Here is a 22,558-nt window from a genome sequence, read left to right on the forward strand (position 1 = left end):
ATAAACAGGACTTTTATGACATTGCCAAATTTTAAAATATTATAGAAGCCATGGTTGAACACCAGAAAACAGGAATACAGTTTATTCGCCCATAGCAGCTTTTTCAAGAAAACGAATTAGTAATGAAAGGGCATATTAGCCATATTCATGATAGGAAATTGTGAGTTTTTAGTTAGAAAAACTTTTATTAATACATTATCTGCATTTCTGCACATTACCAATCCTGAGTTTTTCACAATTTCCACTAATTTACAGCAGCTTCTAACATGCATCTCACGCAAAGTACATGTAGTAGCCAGTGCTAGGCAAAGTCTGCACGATGAGCTACAGCGTTAATAAATTGGATGTTAATTTCAGGCACATTACAGCAGCATTTCAGAGCTTTTCAAGTTTTCGATGTATCTCCCGATATACTGTATAAACATCCGGCCCCTTGTTCTTTGGTTCACTGTTGGTTTAATCACCTTTCCATTATTTCAGTGTTGCGAACTCCATATAATTACACAGAATTTTAAAGCTACTCTTCCTACATTGTTGGCACTCATAAAAGCTGTAGGGCTCCTCCACCTTTTAAATCCCAATTAAACCCTGTACTAGTGTGAAATAATGTAAAATGAGTCAGTAAATACTTAAACCAATAAGCTAAGCAGTGGCAGGGCATGCATGTGACGTTGCTGAGAGTGCATGTGGCACAGAGTGCATATCTGCCCCAGACTCCATTTAGACTTCACAAGTTCAGCGGTTGCCGAATTCCTTTACTGTCTCTACTCCCGATTTGTACAGCGTATAGCACAGTCAAGGCTGCACTAGATTAGAGCAACAGCATCCTCCCATATGTCCTAGCAGCCTGCGATCTGGACATATTTGGAGACACAATGGCATGGTTGAATAATGAAGCATGAATATGGAAGATTATTCATGGTTTTAAAGAATTAAGGGAGAATAAAGAACCTGTAGCCTAGCGATGCCTCCTAACCATGCTGAAGACCAGTCCTGTGTTCTGTCCACACTGTGACCAAGTGGAAATGCCACTAGAACAGTTACTCTCCAGGCTCAGAAAGCTCAGAGGCCTTTCTGCTGAGTAGAATAAGTGATTAGCCAGTAGTTAAGCACCTGCAAGGTGGCTTATACAAGCTTATACTGTATACTTACATTCCTGTAACCTTCCTGACATCAGCGTTGATGAAAATGATGCAGCTTGTTGTGGCATTGTGGCAAATAAAAACCTTCTGAATATATCTTCTTGTGCCAAATACTTGAACATGATACACTATATGACCAAAAGTATGTGCCCATTCCAAAACCATGGGCACTAATACAGAGTTGGTCCTTGCTTTGCTGTTATAACAGCCTCCACTCTTCCCGGAAGGGTTTCCACTAGATTTTGGAGCATGGCTTTGGATTTGTGCTCATTCAGCCACAAGGGCATTAGTGAGGTCAAAGTCGTTCAGTGGGGTTGAAGTCAGGGCTCTGTGCAATCCACTTGAGTTCTTCCACACCCACCTTGGCAAAACATGTCTTTATGGACCTCACAGGGTGCACAGGGGCATTGTCATGATGAAGCAGGCTTGGTCCCTTTAGTTCCATTGAAGGGAAATCTTAATGCTACAACATACAAAGAAATCCTAGACAATCGTGTGCTTCCAACTTTGTGGCAATAGTTTGGCGAAGGGCCACATATGAGTGTGATGGTCAGGTGTCCACATACTTTTAGTGTAGGTCAGAATGACCTGTGCTTTTATAAGAATTAACATTAAGACTTTTAATTCATGGTTTAAAAGTTCATATTGATGACATATTGGTTGGTTGGTTGGTCAACACCCCCTCCATTGTCTCAACCCCCTCATCCAACTCCCTGGCCTGTCCACGTCAGAAAACTGGCAACCCTATTTTAAAGTATTGTGATAATATCATGGTGTGTGTTTGGCACGTCTCTCGGGCAGAATCAGCAGGTTGGAGAAGATAGTGCGATATTTCCGTGGGTGTATGTGTGTGGTGGTGAAGACCTCGCTATCTCCTCATGGCACAACCGAATGACTCATAATGCCGTCTGGTTTCCTTTGCTTTCTTTGGCACTCACTCTGATAGTTTATGTTCATGGACAGATTTACTGACTGTGCTGTTTTTGGAACTTTTCAGACAGTCTAATAATTGGTCACATAAAACTAGGACTAGATGATTGACTAAAATGCCAGTGGCATGCAAATGATGGGATTTTATTTGTTAGCAGTGGAAAGTATCTAATATGAGACTCAATTGCTACAGGAAGCATAATCAACATGTGCTTTTGTGGTATTGTGGTCATTCAAATATAAGTTTATATGTTATTGCAAGACTGATAAAGGCTTTATGTGTCTGATTGTGTGCATCTTAATGTATGACCTCTGTGTAATGTGTATGTGTGTAGATGTATTTTGCATGTAAGCATGTGATAGCATGTATGGCAATGTAAAATAGGATCCAAAAGCCTGAGTTCACCCCAAGAACAGTTTTTTTTTAATCAGTAATGAAGCACTAAATGCAGTTTTGTTAAATTATACTTCTCAAGCTCCACCATTCTTCAATAATATAAGTGAAAATGATTTTTCTTTACGGAAAGCAATAGCAGCAATAAAGCCTAATGCATAGAGAACCATATTGAGTCAATATGAGGTGTTGGACATTAGACCCGAAAACAACACCGGGTCTTAAGAGCGTAGTTAGTACTTGAATGAAATATACAGTATGCTGTCATAACAATTTGAAAAACTGAATCAAAAGACAAGATATTCAGATATATTTTAGTCTCAAATGGCAAAATGGTTCTTGGCAGTGGACTCACATTCTTAGACACTGCTGTGTGTATGCCGTCCAGGTGCCTTACTGTGTGTGTCTCAGTACACAGGCCCTGTCCCAGCAGAGCGCGAGTCTCCGATGGCACGGAGCGAGATGTCCCCGAGCCGGGCGCAGCACTCGCCCCCCACACAGAGACCCAACGCCTGCTGCTTCTGCTGGTGCTGCTGCTGTAGCTGCTCTTGGTATGACCCGTACACCCCTCTCACACTCTTTCATAATGGGGTTTCCATTCAACTATTATATGAGAATGTAGACCTAATGTATAATGCAGTGTATAATTAGAAAACCTGAACGAAAGTCACTTAAATACCATAGGTTTCCTTTGACATTTGATTGAAGCTTCACTGAATTACCAATTGGGAGAATTTAATAGGTAATGCTATTAATAGGTATTGGAAATATAATATAGCAAGTATGAATGTGCGTCATTACGTCGGTCTACAGTGATTCACATGGCATACTTTATCCAGGTTAAAAAAAGCCATTGTAACTGTTATTTCACACATCTGGTTCTCCCACCTCTATATCTGTTAAACATCATTGTTTTTAGCTTAAATGATTTCCTTGCTGCAGTTTCTTTAATAGTTAGTTTGATTTAATTTCCTTGATTTGTTATACCTTCTTTCTGTCACGTGAAGAATTCCAGCTACTTCCTCTTCATCACTGATTTCATAAGTCTTTTTACATGTTTCCGGATGTGTGTGTGTGTGTGTGTGTGTGTGTGTGTGTTAGCGCTGTGTACTGGGAACCTAAAGAGCAACTGTGATTAAGATTGCTCTCATTCTTCCAAGTGCTCTGTGGGATATGGCTGCATATTCACAGACTCTTTCTCTCTCTCTGTCTCTCTCTCTCTCTCTCTCTCTCGCTCTCTCTCTCACACACACACACACATACATTGTTAGCCACTTGGGAATGCTTTTACTGCCTAATAACAGAGCTCCTCTAGATCTATTTCTGACAGGCTCCCCATAAACGATAGCATAAAGCTGCAACTGGAAGATCTAGCACCACAGCCAGGCTACACACGTCTGTGTTAGGTGTAAGTGGTGGACCACAGTGCAGTGTTAGCAGCACGTGGCCACATGCTGAAGCAGGGCCTGAGGTTTCGCGGTCAGTGTGACTAGCTCAGAGCTGCTCTTTTGGCAGCCTCTGCGGTGACCAGCAGAAGAAAATCAGTTATGGAAACAGATTTGAAGACCACATAGCAAACAGTCCAGAGTGTTCCAAGCAGAAATGTATATATTTGGGCCTTGAATCAGAATTATAGTTCTAATCATGAAGGTCTGTGTAGGAATGTGATTATTAATAACTTCATATAAAAAAAAAAAAACACAAACCCCTTGGGCGAAATTTAGTCAGACCAATGTTAATGTCATGTAATCGGAGGAGGCTTTAGTATATTATTAGAGATTAATGAAAATTAATTTGGAGGACGATTCACATGAATCATTTTGAAAAATCACACATTTTTATTGTCTCCCCGTATACATTATGACTTTTTTATTTGACATGGCGATGATTCCATTATACTTTCAGGTCATTTATTTGATTATTAGCTTCTATTTGAACAACTAGAGCGAGGTGACAATCCCAGGTCTTTTCCATGACCCCAGAATGCAGCGCTACACATGCTTTAACATCTCTGTGTGATAAATAGCATGTGTATGTGTACAATAATAAGGGTGAGCTGTATGTGTTAGGAATGTTTGTCCTTTCATGTCACGTGTATCTGTGTGCGTGTGTGTCTGTGCGTGTTTGTGGCCAGGCCAAGATGGTTCGGGCACAACTGTTATTTCTCAATGCCGTTTTACCACCTTCCAGTCTCACTATTAGGAGAGAAGACGAGAGTCGCCGGAGATTGAAAGCCCAGGAGAGTAAGCTGGAGACCATACCAAACTGTGAACCATGGTGAGATCACACACACACACACACACACACACTCACATATTCAAATTCAGCATTCTCGGTTACTCTTGGTGTGGGCATATGCAGATGTTTTCTAGCTTGAGCATTATAATAAATGTAAGAATCCCACAACCATCAAAGCTTCTGCTGTGATGCCAAGATGTCGTTTAAATATAAATGCCATGTTTATTCCACTTGATTAGCAATTGCTATGTATGACATTTGCTCAGGACTAATGATCAGAAGAGTTCAAATCCCAGCACTTCCAGCCACCACTGTTAGCTACTTCAGCAGGGCCGTTAACCCTTTCCACTCCAGTGATGTGTTTTGGCTGTGTGGCATAATTTCTTTTTTCTAACGTGGTTATCATTTTCAAAATATTTTATCCGGTCCTTCTGTTTTACAATAATTATATTTACCAAAAGTCAACATATTTCTTAAACAGCTTTGTTGTCTGTGTTATATAGAATATGCATATATATTGTCCAATATATATTATCCACATGCAGCTTGGACACTATGCTTCTTTGATCATATCATGCTTCATATCTCAGACAGAAGAGCTGAAGCTAGAAGCAGCGTCTGTGTTGGTTCTTATTTAAATAAAAAGCATGACGAACTATGTCAAGTATGGCTTATAACGTGCAAACTAATTAAATACCTGTTGATTTCCTTTGTCAATTGTTGTTTCTTTTTGGAGAAATCTGCTGTCACCACCTTGTAATACTTTATTACTGTCAACTGGCCCCAGAATGCACTGCAACCTGATTTCCTTTCCAAAATCGCAAACAACAGCCAGATTTCTTAGAAATGTAAACACAACGTTTTTATTGAAGCATGTTTTAAGAGCAGAAAATATCATGATAGGTTTAGTTAGGTGACTAATCAACCACAACATCTGATGTTAATTTGGCCACAAGTTAGCATGTCAGTTAATTAGCCTTGTAGGTAGTTATTTTAAAGGAAATAAACCATATACACATTCATGACATAATTGGTAGATACTTGTAAGTCATGAGGGGAATTCTGTGAGTAATGGAATATAGGGCATGTTGCAAGCTGCCAGTCTCAGATGAATTTTATCATTAGTATGATGAACTTTTGAGATTTGCATACCACTGCATGTCCAAGCTTGTCTTAAGACTGGAACAGAGATGAATTTCTGGCGAACCCCTAATAGTGAGAAATCTCAGGTGTTTTCTGCTCTGTAGGGCGTTGCTGTGCAGCGCACAGCAAAACTCTGACTTTCTGACTTTCTCATTGTTTAAAAAAAAACAAAAAAAAAACATGCAGCCTGAGGACACACTCATCTCCAGCCCAAATTAATTAAATGTTTTTTTTTTTCTCAGCACCAAACCAACGGTGGAGGAGATGAAACAGTGGGCTCAGTCCTTTGATAAGCTGATGAAGAACCCGGCAGGCCGGAACGTATTCCGTGAGTTTCTGCGCACAGAGTACAGCGAGGAGAACATGCTCTTCTGGCTGGCCTGTGAGGATCTGAAGAAGGAGATCAACAAGAACATGATAGAGGAGAAGGCACGCATGATCTACGAAGACTACATCTCTATTCTTTCACCTAAAGAGGTAATAATAATAATAATAATAATGAGGCAATATAGTCCCTTTTATATTTTGTTTAATTGCACAGTTATAACAGTTATACACTTACAAATAAGAGTAAAATTAAAATAATAGATGACACAAATGAGACATGAAAAAGAAGCCTTTATTTGTCACATATACATTACAGGCCAGGGAAATTCTTTTCTTTGCATATCCCAGCTTGTCAGGGAATTCAGAGCGCAGGGTCAGCCATGATACAGCACCCTTTGAGCAGAGAGGGTTAAGGGCATTGCTTAAGGCCAGCAGTAGCAGTTTGGTAGGGCTGGGGCTTGAACCCCAAACCTTCCGATCAGGAACCCCCAGCATTAACCGATGAGCCACTACTGCCCTATTTAGTGTGAGGTACAATTAAGTAAGGAAATAAAAACAAATAAAAGAGAACCTCATAATGCAGAAAAGATTTTAGACTGTCTTGAAAATGGGAAATAAAAATATGAGCTAAAGTATTAAAGTACTAAACTTTAGAGCATAAAACCAATGTGAAAGTACACACACAAAATCCCTTGAGTGAAAACCAAAAAAAAAAAAAAAATCAATACACCAGAGATTGGTGTTAAAGGAACTAACTGTTCTACAGACTTGGGTGTAAGAACATATAAGCATATATTTACACGTTTTACATTTGCATTTGTATAACGACTGATGCGATGTTGCACCAGTATTAATACACCTTGTCATCTCCCTCACTGTGCACACATTGTGATTGGGTCTCAATATGCAATATATGCATATAGTGCGAGATGCAGTGCAGGAAGTCAGGCAGCTTTCTGCAGAGCTGGAATGGGATGGAAAGGGTCTGATCTGATCAGATTTTTTTCTGATCTGAAATAATATCCTGTGGCTGGGGACTTTCTCTGTAATACCAGCTTGGTTTTTTATTATTATTATGATTATTACATTTACACCTGTCTGAGATCTTATCACAGTCTGTAGGCAGTCTGCTGATCTTATCACATTCCGATCACAATGCATGTGTTTTGTGTGTGTGTGTGTGTGTGTATGTACACCTGGTGCTTTGACAATACTGTATTTTGATTTAATCATGCCGCTAATGTTACTGGAATTAGTAGTAGTGGGATGGCATGGTGGTGCAGTAGGTAGTATTGCTGCTCCTCACAGCTCCAAGGTGCCCAGTACAATCCCCAGTTATTGTCTGTATGGAGTTTCTGTACATGTTCTCCCCCCGTGTCCACATGGGTTTTTTCCATCTTGTCTGGGTTCCTCCCACCTCCCAAGAAAAATGCCGGTAGGTAGATGTTTGTTTGCATGGTATTTTGAAATGAACTGACGTGTCATCGTGAATTCCTGGCTCGTGCACAATGTTCCCGGAATAGGCTCCGGATTCACCACGATCCTGACTAGGATAAAGTGATAACTGATGATGAATATGTCACATGCACAGTTTTTATAGCTGGTCCACCTCATTTATCTAAGAATGATGTATTGTGATTTTTTTTTAGGATCCTTAAAAGGTTCTCCATGGTGTCTTTGTGCATTGTAGATACCATCAGTTTTCAGATTAACAGAGTCATAATCTATAATTTGTCATAGATTTTCACATTCCCCTCTTTTTGCCACAGGGACAAAAATCTGTAGTTTTAACCACAATGGCTTTGTTTCTGATCTGCATGAAATAGTTGTTGTTTACTGTGTGAATATTTACACAAAGGTCAGAGGGAGAAAGCTGTATTTGTCTGCCACTTACAACAGTGGAAATGGAAAAGAAATCAGGTTGTGTTTAATGCATAGCATTAATAACAAATGCACACCCACTTACACACACTTCATAATGAGGAACATGGCGCTCTTTCAGATGTTACCTAACCCTCTTCTGCCATCTGTCCGTCTAACAGCTCACTCTATCTATAGCTCAGCATGCTGATCTCTCTATGGTCTTTAATTAACTGTCTCCTCTCTCTATCTCTCTGTTTATCTCTCTCTTTTCCTTGTGAACAGGAAATAAAGATCTCATTAAGTATTAAAAGTGTATTGTAAGTACTGAGAGCTGCTTTGGGTCAGCTATAGTGGAGTGGCTCAGCAGGAGTGGGTGTTCTTGTGTGTGTGTGTGTGTGTTTGTGTGTACGCGCACGCATGTACACACAAGTTCAGATGTGACTTGCTAGAGCAGGTTTTGTTTTCATTTCCCATTCAAAGGAAACCTCATTTGATATCAAGGCAGCGATCCTGAATACTTAAACAGAGACATGTTGATTAATGTTAATCTAGATTAGCTTTTAGACATCGAACTTCCAGACATCCTCAATTAATTAATCACACAGACTTTATTCTTTATACCAGTGTGAAAATGTTGACTCTGCCATTTTCAGTACTTAATTGAGCCACTTTCATGTACGTCACGGAAATCTGATACAGATCTGATATTTGGCAGATTTTGACAGATCGGAATTCATGCAATTATCCACGTCATTTATTTTGCTTATGATATGGAATAGGGATCATACTTCCAGTTAGAATTTAGTCTGATCCGTATTGAAGAAATTCTGGTAATTTTAATGATTCTTATGGCTAAATGACACTCTATCTCTCTCTCTCTCTCTCTCTCTCACTCTCTCTCTCTCTGTTTCTGTTCCTGACAGTAAAATCAACTCTTTCCTTATGCAATTTCTCATCAGCACACACACACACATACACACACACACACACACCCACACACCCCTAGTATCTCAGAGTCAGGTGGCTCACTGTATTTGACTTTGTTAATGGTGTATAACAGCTAACAATTATAGACACACTGAAACCACTGAAGAGTCTATAGACTAAGCAAAGCTACATATGTTTGGTGAACGTCTGCTCTACTGAGTGCATACATGTGCGCGCGCACACACACACACACACACACACACACACACACAAACATACAAACACACTTGGGCATGTTTTTATATCTTAGTGGGGATCAAATATCCCCACAAGGATAGGACTATCTGACACTTTTGACCTTGTCAGGATATTTGGTCCCCACCAAGATAGAAAAACAAACTGACATAACAGGCATAGCTTTAACTAGCTGGATTAATAATTATGTGGATAGAAGGTCCACATAAGGAGAGTAAGTTAAACACACACACACACAGCCAGAGTTTATGTGTCTTTGTAAAGGTTCAGCTGGCATCTGTACAATTACAGTATTTGTTCTGTATCATATCAGTGTGTAGAAACAGTATATTTGTCTATGCGTTGTGTACAGTAGACTAGAGCTGCCTGATAGGGACCAAAAAAGTGATGTAATAAAGTTGGATATTGCAGTGACAGTAAGAGATGAAATAACTTAACACTAAGGTATACAATTTTTATGTTTCTGTCAGTGTATGTGCAGAAAAATACAGAATCTAAAAAAGAATGTTTTGTATGTTTCAGGTATATTCAGTGGCAGATAAAAACATTGAAATAATGAAATACAATTTTATTGCTTCTCTATGCAGTTTGATCTGCCTATTATGTCCAACTTTTCTGTTAATGCAGTCTTTGACATTGTGTCTAGCGCAGGTTCTGGTACGGAGTGGGATAGAAATATACTGTATATTATAATTTTACTAAAATATTACAGCCAGACACAAATTGTGTCTAAAGTGACTGAATCATAGGTTATTACTATCTCTACTAAGATAGATGAAAGAATTTTTAATGAGGTCGAGCACAGAGTGGTTTGTGCTATGCAGAGTATACACTGATGTGTGTGTTGAAAATGGGGAAAAAACTTTAAGTAAAGGACAGCTCATACGTGCTTGCTCCCTGATGGCATGCAATGTCCTGTGTTTCGGTGTGTTAACTTAAACCTTGTGGGTCTTTAATGTGTAATGCTGGGGTCAATTCATGTGTGTGTCAGCTCACAGCACCACAGGATGAGCAGCTTACATACTCCCTCTCTTTCTCTTTCTCTCCCTCTCTCTCATAGCAACATTAGGTACAGTCTACAGGAAGCTATAAATTGTGTTCCCTCTGGCCTCCAAGAAGTGCTCTATAAATAGGCTGCAGTGTGCTGAGCAAGGGAGTGAGGAAGGATAGGGGTCTGATTTAAGAAAGGGGGGACACAGGAATGGGCAACAGTGTGGGTGCCCCACTGGTTCTTTGTTCTGAGTTTTTGGTCACTTCGGCTGTATGGTAAACTTAGAAGCTAAAATGTCTGATATCGTCACTGACTAATGATACTGAGAAGTCTGTAAGTCTTTGGCTGTGTTCATACAGCATACAGAAATATTATTTTTCAGATTTTGTACAAGGGGAAACAGCAAGAATCACTGTGAATCAGATTTTATTTTATTTTTTTTTATTCTGATTTGGGCCAGTTTCATATGTGGTGCTGAGTAGTGGTGACTTCAGCCTGACCATATAGAGATCATGGAGCTCATACAACTTTTACACCAATCCATCACATTTTCAGCAGAACTTCATCTTATAACATTGTTCTTGTTTATCTTTGTGGGCATGAAATTTAGACAAGATTCTCTTCTCTTCTAAAATGTCTCACAGGAACACTGCGCCCATGGCAAAAATACACAATAGATGGGATACCAGTCGATCATAGGGCACCACACAAACACACACAAACACACACACACACACACATGCGTGCACACACACACAAATTCACTCACTCCTAGGGCCAATTTTAATGTTGCCAATCCAACTACCATACTGTTTTGACTCAGAGTATTAAAGAGAGGAAACCCCCAAAAAAGTCATAGGGACAAACTGCAGTGAACCATGCACAGGACTGAACTCTGCAACCTGGAACTGTTAGGAATCAACACCACTTGCTGTATAACCAATGTTTTGAAAATAGGCCATATTAAAAGTAAATTGTTCTTGAGCACTTAGGCTTGTAGAATGAACACAACTAATGTCAGTGTGTCTTGCTGATGCCAATATGTACCTCTCTTGAATACTCAGAGTTTTACGGCTGCTTCTGTATTTGAGTATTAATTGCCTGTTGCTCAGTAAAACCTATTCAACCCAAATAGAAAAATTCCCATCATATAAAAACTAATAAAAACTTTTGACAGATGAGAACACTATATCCAACATTATATCTATTTTTATTTTTTTTTTAAATGGCCTCTTCTGTGGAATTGCTGCAGTTTCTAGCTAATTATGGCAAGAGGCATTATCATCAGTCTGTAAAACAAATATTGAATCTGTTACATCCATGAATAAGATAAGGTTGAATGTTGCTCACATATTTAACTTCAGCCAACAGTTAGACCTCTTTTTTCCTAGTTTGTGGTTTACCTCAGCAGTGGCTCGTGACCATAGATTTTGTTGGAGCAGGACGACAGTAATAACAACATAGCCTCAAACAAAATTAAGTCAAGAGGTGATCACACTAATGCTGCAGGCTACTATCTAGTGAATTTTTAGAGTAACCCCAAAATAGGCAGTTGAGGGCTGATAGCATAAAGTCATCCAGCATATACATTCTAGTAGCTCATGTTGAGTGGTTTTACCTGTACCTTTGTTAAATAGGGTTTGATAGAGCAGGTGTGTTTCCAGTCACCAAGGAGGCAGAAGATATAATATCATTAGGGAAGTGGTAGCTCAGTGGTTAAAACGTTGGACTACTGTTTGGAAGGTTGCGAGTTGAAATCCCAGTACTGTCAAGCTGCCACTGCTGGGCCCTTGACTAAGGCCCTTAACTGCTCAGTTGTATAAATGAGATAAATGTAAGTCACTCTGGATAAGGGAGTCTGCCAAATGCTGTAAATGTAACTCATTAACTAAGGTTGCCAGATTTCAGCAAAATTTCCACCTCCACTTCATCTCAAAGACCACCCAAAAGGCCTGAAACTAGCCCAAAAAAATTGGGGCATTGGAAAAGGGAGACACATTTTTCTTCTTTTTTCTCAACCTTTGCATGGATGCACATGCATTTCTGATGTACAGACATTATCCATTCCATAATCCCCCTTTCCTTCTCCCAGTCTTTGCAATATACCTTACAATAGAAATGATTCTGTACATTATAGTCACATTGTCAGCAATTTGCCTTTGTTTGGGGAAATGTATTAGATTTAATTCCAATTATTTGCTATAAAACAGAGTATTTTAAACTAGCCCAATTTGGCATAAAAACTGGGACCCTGGCAACCCTCTTAATAACTGTCTTGTCCTCCACTGAAAATGTTCATAGAGTGAGCATGGGGCAATGTGATTCATGCCCGAATGGACCTCTATTAGCACTTGTTGCAGTTCCCATTTTTGATCACAAGATGCAATAATACCTCTATGGAGCTAATGACAGGAATTCAATTCAAAAGTGAACCCAAATAATGAAATGTATTTTTACCCCCACTCACACACTTGTTAATGGAGAAAATGGCAAACTTGAATTTTAAATTATACATCCACAAACTATTTTCGGGAATAGTGTTCTGTCATTTTTATAAGCTCAGTTGACCTTGCTTTCTTCCCTAATATTTTTCCTTATGATAAATTAAATGTTTTATAAGAGTTACTTTGTGGTAAATAAAAGGGCGTGGTTGATGAGGTGATTGACATGTTAGGACATGACAGTTGAGCCTCATGAACGTGCACACATTCCAACACGCAGCTGAAGCTCTTGGTAGTTCTGTAAGATAGCCATGTCTTGTTCTCTACTTATACTTACATTACTTTGATTAAAATGATGAATAATGTTTGCTCAGTCAGTCATGACTCAAAGCTCTAAAATCTCTTCCTCACAACAGTAAAAACAATATACCTGCAAAAATTATATGCCTAGCATTTTATGACTGAGAATGTTATATATTTATTAATAACACTGTACTTGCCACTTTGAGTTAGCCAATGTGCCATCTAAAGTCATAATTCATGTTATATCGTGCACGCTCACGTACAAATGTCCATCACTAATATGGGCGGGTGAAAGACAGACCCACTGTCCACCCGGTCAGTGACCCAGAAAAGGCTTCAAAAGCACAGTGGGAGTGAATGGCACCATATTGTCCACTCATTTATACAGTCACTGAGATAACATGATTGCACAAAACCTAGAAAGGCAACCAAATCAGTGGAACATCAGCTTATATCTATCAACTAGTAACATTCTTTTTAATCACTGGTCACTCAAAAGAGGTAACCGGTATTATGGAATTAAAATGTATGGAGTCACGAATAAGGACTTTATAAAGTGGGTTGCCAGTATGGATGAGCCATTATTATAGCATTTTCATAGTAGTAACATGAAGAGATTAAGCACAACCTTAGCTAACTAGATACGTATGTGATTCAGTGAGCACTTCTCTTCACTATAATGGGGAATATTATACCATGAGTTAAAAAAAAACAATTGGCCAAAAGCCTGAGTTTTTTTTTTTTTTTTAAACACTTCAAACTCTTAGAAAATATTGATATAAAATGTTATACATCTTTATAAACTCTATCACAAGTTGTTTAAAGCTTACCAAATTTTTCTGCTTTCTCTCTCTCTCTCTCTCTCTCTCTCTCTCTCTCTCTCTCTCTCTCTCTCTCTCTCTCTCTGGCAGGTGAGTTTGGACTCGCGGGTGCGTGAGGTAATCAACAGGAAGATGCAGGACCCGAGTCCGCACACATTTGAGGATGCACAGCTGCAGATCTATACGCTCATGCACAGAGACTCGTACCCACGCTTCCTCAACTCACCCATCTATAGATCACTGGTGCAGGGGGGCTCACGCTCCTCTTCTGAATCCTAGACCCACCTCTATCCACTTCTCTCTCTCCCTACATTAACCCTCCATCACACAACCACTAAAGGAGAAAGATCCTGTTGGCTTCTTGTCATGGTTGGATTATGCCTCTTTTTCCCCCGTGTTTTGCTTTGACTTCACCTCTCGTCTGTTGTCTTGGAGGACACGCCATTCCTCTGGAATATTCTGAACCTGCACAGACTGAAACTGGAAGACACAGGGTTGAAGAAGTAGTCATAGTCATTCCACTGCTTGTGGCGACGGAAACAACTACTGATCCACTCGAGTCTCTTTGTCCTTTGTTCATTTTTTCCATAGGTATATGTACGAACACAGTTTAGAACTTGTTTTGTCTTTTTATCTGATGTCATGAGTTGACAAAAGACGAGAGAGCCTCTGCAATAAGACACACTGGAGTCGACTTTCTCCGCTCCTCATACGACCGGTTTGCCTATTATCTATGACCTTTGACCTGTCCACTGTCTCCCTTCTCTGAGATCAGCTCTCTGAGACATGGGGTTGGGTGGTGGTGGATGGTTATGTTTGTTACCGGAGGGGCTGAAAGTTTCCCAGTTGCAAAAAAAAAAAAAAAGAAAGAAAAAAAAAAAGAATATTTAGAATGTTAACAAGTTTTAACGAATGCTATTGAAAACAACAATAAGTGGAAAATAGATGTAGATACAAAGAAAAAGGTGAGTGGTGAGAAAATGCTTAAGTCTTAATTAGACTGGTCACTCAAAATACATTTTAAATTTAGTATTGTTAATGTTATTTATTTTCTATTTTGTCAACTTTTGTTCTTGTACAGTCAATTTTAAATCCGGTACGGATGACGCAAACCGAGCAAGGTCACGAGTGCTTCATAGTGCACTGTGTGTGTATGAGTGTGTGTGTGTGTGTGTTTGAGCGTGTGTATGTGTGGGTAAGCAAACCTCAGCCTCTCTGGCACATCCTTATTTACAGGATGAAAAGCTTGATGGGTCACATGACCCTTTCCTTGGCAAAAATTGCGAAAAATCAGAGATGCTGCTTTTCTGGGTTTCTCTTCTGGATAAATTCCAGTGTTTCTTTAGTAATTCTTCAGTATTGTAATTTTTTGGCAAATACACTCCTTCATTCAGATGAATTTATAAGGATTGTTTATAGATGCAAAGCACCTCAAAAACCTCTCGTGTACATGTTTTTAATCACATAGTAGCATTAGTAGTTGAACTTTGTGTGGTTGAACAGCTGCACTGTGATTATCCTCACTTGCTGTCTTCCTCTTCACGTTCTCATTTATTAATCACAAGAGGAGGCAACCTATAAGGCTTTACCTAATAATGATCACTTCTTTTAAAATAAAACCAGAACAATCCCAGCTCCCATCAGTTATTGGACCCAAATCAGCCTGTAGAAATGAACTCTGGCAGAACACCAAGCATTTTATAGAAAAGTGGTGCTTCACATCTATGACATTGTGTGTCCTTGTTGACATTTCTACAGTTTGTGAATAGTCACTTAGCATGATGAATGGAACTCTACCTGAGCATCTGGGCCTTGACTTGTGCACTGTGCAGGACTTACATTCATTGTGCTACAGGAAATGTATAAACTGCACAATTATCTGTATTGAATTCATCTGATTTTAGGACTATTTCACTGCCAAAAGTCTGCACTGGGCTTCAGCGCACAGAGGCTTGGGATGGGACATTAGTGATATAGGATGGTCACAGAGATCTGCAAGCAAAGACGCACACTTAGGCCCTGTCCACGTGTATATGGATATTTTTGAAAACAGTTCACATGAAAACAGTATTTTGGATCATGGAAAATGGAGCTTTTGAAACCACCCTCAAAGATGGAGAAATTTTAAAACTCAAATTTTAAAATTGTGGTTTGCATGTGTAGTGGATGTGCTAGGACTCTGTTTAAAATGGCTGCTTATTTGATATTTGTGATGTGTTTGTATTTTAATTTCTATTTGTATTAATATTACATCCGCGTGCAGAGGCGCCTGAATCCACCACTCGAGTGGTACAAACTGTACTGTGAACAGACATTATTAATAGGACCAAAGTGTAACCTTAAGCAGTAGTTCCACCTCAGTTTCAGGCTATACATATGAATTTGTCAATTTTTTTTACATTTTAGAACTTTTGGGAAACCACAACCCTGACCAGCATAAAACAGTGAATGAAGATAAATGAATGACTGAATTAACTTTTGGTCATGTTGGTGTTTCTCCACATTTCACATCTCTACCACTCATGCTTATAACAGTTTATGAAATACTGTCACCACCCAGTTGGTTGGCCTGCTCATGGAAATGTTTTCAAATCATTTTTGCATTTTCATGTGGACAGTGATACACTATATGGCCAAAAGTGTGTAGAAACCTGACCATAACATCCATATGTGGGCCTTCCCCAAACTGTTGCCACAAAGCACACAATTGTCCAGAATGTCTTTGTATGCTGCAGCATTAAGTTTCCCTTCACTGGAACTAATGGGCCCAAACGTTTTCCAGCATGACAATGCCCCTGTGCACAAAGGTCCATAAAGACATAGTTTGACAAGTTGTGGATGAACCCGAGTGGCCTGTACAGAGCCCTGAACTCAACCCCACTGAACACCTTTAGGATGAATTGGAACACCAACTTCATGCCAGCTGATATCAGGACATCAGTGCCTGACCTCTTGTGTTCTTGTGGGTGAATGGGCAAAAATCCACACTCCAAAATCTAGTAGAAAGCCTTCCCAGAAGTGTGGAGGCTGTTATAACAGCGAAGGAGGGACCAGCGTCATATTAATGCCCATGATTTTAGAATGAGATGTTCAATAATCAGGTGTCCACATACCTTAGGCCATATATTGTATTTTCAGAAATGCTGTTTGTGTAGATGAGATCTTCTTTTGAAAGGGATAAAAACCATGTTTTCAAAAATATCTGTATATTTGTGGATGGGGCCTTATAGACACAAACACAGCTTAACATAAGCAAACCCTTACTGTGTATTGCGCTGATAGTGATGGTACTGTATATTTAATCATAGTTCATTATGGGAATTACAAGCTGCAGCCTATTAGCGTGATGCTGGGTGGATGGGTTGAGCTGAGCTGATGCATATTACACATTTTAGAGTAGTTGGTGTATTAGTAGTACCTCAAGGCTACTGAAGACATTTGGAAACAACTTACTTGCTCATAGGGCAACTACATAAGCCCTTCATGACAGCAGACAAACATTTATAAAGCATTATTCCAGCAGTCATCAGCTGACATAAAGGCATTTGCAGGTTTACATAACACACAATTACATAATGTGACTGATACACCAGATATACACTGAGCTACGTCATTTATAGTGACATTCTACTGTAAGTAAGCCTGGAAAGTGTCACAACACAGCCTTATGTTACCAAAACTCTGTTACTTGACTCAGGTGTTATGTCAGCTTGTCTTTATGGCAGTTCATGCCTGTTGGAAAAATCTATGAAATTAACGTAGGGTTGTGTAAGTTGTGATGAAGGGTTTACGCAGGTGGCATGTAGCACTATGAATACCAAGTAAAATGTTACCAAGACATTTTTCTACTTACTCAAGGGGCTTCAATTTCAGTTGATGATCAAAAACCTTATTAAAAATGGCTTAAAGTCTGTAAACCACTTCCAGTAGCCTTGACATGCCATTGCTAGAAAACTCAGTGACTGAAAACCTTCATAGACATATAAAGCAAATACATAATCAACTTCTGTATACTACTGTAAAAGTGTAAAAGAAAAAAGTAATCACTGTATATTATGTTGATTTTTTTAGTTACTGTTCGGTGACGTTTATTCTACTTTAAAAGCCCAGGAATTATCCAATCTGGCAAAATAGTTTTCAACGTAAAACTGCTACGAGACTCGCTCACCCACTTTCAGTACGTGCTTTCTCCTAGTCACGGTCAAGGTGGATCCGGAACCTATCCCGGGAACACTGGGAATACACCCTGGATGCCACGCCTGTCCATCACAGTGGTACCAGACTGCAGCCCGTATAATGTTCAACGTGAACATTTACCAAACTGTCTCAATGTAAATTCTAGGCAAGTCCTGGAGCCTGTTTCATCAAATTTAGGAGAGCTTTCAGGTCTCTATGGGATTCATTAGCTGCTCACTCACGCACACACTCCAAAATTCACACACTAGTATTTCTTATAGCTCAATCACAGCACAAATTTCCATTACATCCGTTAAATTTCAAGTGAAGCCAGTGAAATTGTATCATATGCATCAGGAGTTCCAGGTTTCCCCACAAACGGGGAATTTATTTTAATTGGCATGATGCCACCACTCAAAAAAATGTCACTTTATGACCAGCAAGCTTTCTAGGATTCCTTTTGCTGTAGGTTATAGCCTTCTGCATGCGCCCGAGTGGCACTTGGTACGAACTCCATTGTGTAATTTCTATTAAGAATGGAGTTGTGTAGCAGACCTGAAATCACTGCTGGTGCTACCACTGTGAGCTTGTGTACCTCCCATGCCCTCTATGTCTGTACATTTCAAAATGTGAATTTGAAAGACAACCACTGTTCTCTGTGCATGTGTGTTTGTCCTCAGTATGAAAATTGGGCAAATACAATAAGCAGTGTTATGAACTCTTTCATTATGGCACTGAGCTAAATACTGTTTTTGTTCATTAGCTGTATTTGTGTAAAGCCATTTCTACCTGACTGATATAGACATGCCTTTCCCCTGAAATCCCCAATCCGGAGGACGTTTTGGGTCATGTTTCAATATTGTTTTTAGCAATGCGCTCACTTGAGAATCCTTGTCGCTGTCGTAAGGGCCTTTCCAGTACCTAATTAGCTTATTAGCTCAGGTGAAGTTTTTTGGATAAGAAATGGGAGGGCTGGGGTATCGACTGAGTATGTAACTGAGGAGCAAAACCTTCTAAAAGACATTGCAACCTGAGGTAATTTTGTTTCAGATTCTGTGGGACTATTTATAAATGTATAGAGGAGCAATAAAATATTCAATAATTTAAACTGGGGTGTTATACAGCCCACTACTCCCTCACTAATTATGTAACTAACAGAGGTGGTATAAATACATAAAATTCCTTACTCAAGTAAAAGTGCAAATCTAAATAAATACTCTGGTAAAAGTTAAAATACAGCTTCTAATTTTTTTTTTTTTTACTCAGGGTAAAGTACTAGATGTATACAAAACATAGCTAACAACAGGTAAATATTCAGAGCGACAGATAGGTGACTTACTTTTTTAAAGATTTTTTAAGATTTGAGGAATGAATTTTATCATAACAAGCTCATGATTTTTTTCCCTCCATTTTGGTGTAAGTCTTAGCACTATCATGAATGGGTACAAAAATCACATGTAAAATGTAGAAATGTACATAAAATTGCGTTAAGGGATCGTCCACCCACCTTGTCACACAAATTAGAATGTAGAATTTTAATCAACTCCTTGCACAAAAAGTTACCTTCTGCATTCCAAAAAAATATTGTTGATATTATAGAATAACCTATTTGTTTTAAAATGTACTCTACTTCCCACCTTTTGCTAATCACTTTTTTTTTTTGGTTAGCTTGTTTGTAAGCTGCTCAAAAGAAATAATGAACAAACCACCAAGGAAACTGATTCAACTACAAGCTTGCTGTGTGTTGTGATTGAAAAATCTGCCTCCTACTATAAACACATACTTTTTTCAGCCCCATAAAATGTAAAATAAATTACAATCAATCAATAAATAAACCACTCAGCACATAATCCAACTAGTCATACATTAGGCTAAATGTTTAATAATGTACAATTCAGTTGGCCTGTTTATTGGAGCCACAGAGCATTTATGAGTGACTTTTTCATCATCCCTGATGAATAAGGGTGTACATGTTTTCATTGTTGAGGTCTGGATTAAACCCATTCAATTCAAGTGACCGGTCAAACTCATAATATAAATATAATAGATATAGTAATAAATATAATAGATTTGCTCATAGAACCCCTGGCTATATTTCACAGAACCCCTGGAGGTCACTGATGTAGACTTCCACGTGCTCTGTGAGAGGGATGACAGGATTGCATTAGAAACATAATTGAAAACATAGCCCTGATTCTTTCTCCTGAACCGTTAGAGGAAATGCATTCCAGTGCTCTGGGGCCAAACTGAAATGATCTCTCCCTGATTTCATATTATAATGATGCAAAAGGCATCTACAGTCCAACAGTCCTCATCAGTGAGGTGTGTGTGGTTTATGTATACAAATTAAATCAAATTAATCCCATCAGTGCCATGTTCTTATGGGCATTGCCCTCTTCCCTCACCTTCTGGACTTTCATTACTGTTATACTTCATTAAAAACAAAAAAAATCTGTAAATATCTATTCAGCATAGAATATAAAGATTTATATGTGATGAAAATGTCAAAAAGATAATTTAACAATAGAATGAAACATTCTATTTAGAATTATTAGATTTAGATTTATTGGCTTAATGGCCAAACAGGATTTATGGTACAAATTCCTTCTTTTTTTTTTTTTTTTAATTTTCTCAAATGAAATACCAGTCATGCATGACAATGTACATTTGTGTTTATAATATATATACCTTTTGTGTGTATATATATATAAAATGTGTGTGTTTGTGTGTGCAATTTAGTAATTTAGTATTGTTCATATTTTCCAATAAGATGTGACCAGTCTAAGGTGTGTACGAGGGGTGTGTGTGTGTGTGTGTGTGTGTGTGTGTGTGTGTGTGTGTGTGTGTGTGCGCGCTTGTGAAATAATGAGTGTAAGGTTCAGTGAACCTGTATAAGACAGTTCAGAGAGTTTAAAGTATTAGTTGGGCCTTTGGTCATAAATATTTTTATCCTAGATTTATACACAGATGTTTAAAGACATATCAACCTTTCTGTAAGTACTTCACACACCAGACGACACATCACAGCACAGGCCAAACGGACATTTTTCCACAGCTAGTGTTCGAAAAGAGAGAAAGACTCGAGACCTATACTTGCTTATGTTTACATACATTTCTCTAGGTGCCAAATTAGCCTAGCCTTCTTACAGTCTGAAACTTATCACGTGGGACTGCAGAAGAACTGTGTGTTATGATACTCTTATAATAATCCTCTGCATAACTAATGTATGTCCAACGCTTTTTTTTTTTCTCTCCTCAAGAATGTGTCCCTTCTTTTTCTGTACTACTTTGTCGTGTAAGAATGCTACGTGTCTTATTACTTCAGAGAGTTCTGAAACCTCGTGGCCCAGCCTCTGTCACACACACGTTCATTCATTTTCTCACTCACATTTTCTTTGTTCCCTCCTGCCATCCACAGCAATGTGCCATGCAGCAGAGACACATGTTCCACACTCATGGACTTCTATGGACAATTATTTATTGACATTAGCATTACATTTTATAAAAGTATGCGTATGGACCAAAACCCTTTTGTTTTAAGATTCTCACCAGTCAGAAAATTTTACATCCCTACCACCAAGGCCATATCATCACAGTTTTTGAAGATGACTTCATTAAGAAATTATCCTCATTCATTCCTTGACTTTGAAATGGGTTGCATTTTTTTAACGTTTTTATTTTCCCTCTTTTTTAAAAGAAGATATGATTATAATGACGATAATAAAGATGTTTGTGTTATTATTCAGCTGTGACTTTTACAGAAACTTGCATGACTCAGATTTACAGTGGAAATGATTGTGGGGTGATAAATATTTAGTTGCAATAATGAGATATTTCAAAATAATATCATAATGTCCTGAAATAATGAGTTACTAACTAATAATGATTATAGCATGTCAATAGTTTCACAATTTGCGGTTCAGGGCTTCTGTTGAAATGAGCTGATATTGCGCCTAATATGTTAGTATTATGTATCTTTGCTTTCAATCTGCTATTATACTTTACATCATTAAGGATAGTTTGAGTTTCACTGATTTTGAGTTTATAAGCCTAAACAGGAGGGCCAACAGTGCTGTGTTTCTCAGTGTATAACCCCACATTCTTTATATATTAAGTGCCATGCAAGACTGAGCCATGTTCAGGAAGGTTTCAGAATGAGGGAACACTACTATCACAATCTTTCACACTCAAACACAGTGGATATAAAACATCTACACACCCCTGTTGGAATTGCAGATTTTTGTGATATAAATAACTGAAACCAAGATCATGTCAGATCTTTTTTCCACATTTAATGTGATAACAACCAACAAAATTCAAATGAAAACCAAACAGAAGTGCTTTAGAGAACAAAGTAAAAGAAAAAAAACTTACAACACCCTGGTTGCACAAGTGTGTACACCTTTTTATAATGTGGAATGTGACTGTGCTAAGAATGAAACTCACATTCATACTCAAAAGTAATCATCATACAGCTGTCGTCACTGAAGTGATTCTGATTAACCCCAGCTAAAGATGAGCCATTTCTGTAGGATTTTCTTGACATCATCTTGGTTTCATCTGACTGTCGAAAGGTATCAATAAAGAGAGGGGTACAAAAGAATGTC

General features: G+C 38.6%; 1 protein-coding gene across 7 annotated transcripts in view; it reads left to right on the forward strand.

Annotated features, from left to right (window-relative positions):
- rgs19 (regulator of G protein signaling 19) overlaps positions 1–21,692 on the forward strand; it is a 49,217-nt gene extending 27,525 nt beyond the window's left edge. For 4 of the 7 annotated variants that reach the window (XM_034311555.2, XM_026921344.3, XM_053240680.1 and 1 more), the window contains 4 exons: positions 2,878–3,017; positions 4,657–4,743; positions 6,090–6,324; positions 13,866–21,692. In XM_034311555.2, the coding sequence (XP_034167446.1) occupies positions 2,878–3,017; positions 4,657–4,743; positions 6,090–6,324; positions 13,866–14,054 (651 nt within the window). In that variant the 3' untranslated portion in view covers positions 14,055–21,692. Of the gene's footprint in view, positions 1–2,877; positions 3,018–4,600; positions 4,744–6,089; positions 6,325–13,865 lie in introns of those variants that run through there. The other 3 variants (XM_053240679.1, XM_053240681.1, XM_034311557.2) reach the window with 3 other exon arrangements.
- Positions 21,693–22,558: the final 866 nt, after the last annotated feature.

The sequence above is a fragment of the Pangasianodon hypophthalmus genome, chromosome 16 (genome assembly GCF_027358585.1).
Source record: "Pangasianodon hypophthalmus isolate fPanHyp1 chromosome 16, fPanHyp1.pri, whole genome shotgun sequence".
Lineage (NCBI taxonomy): Eukaryota > Metazoa > Chordata > Actinopteri > Siluriformes > Pangasiidae > Pangasianodon > Pangasianodon hypophthalmus.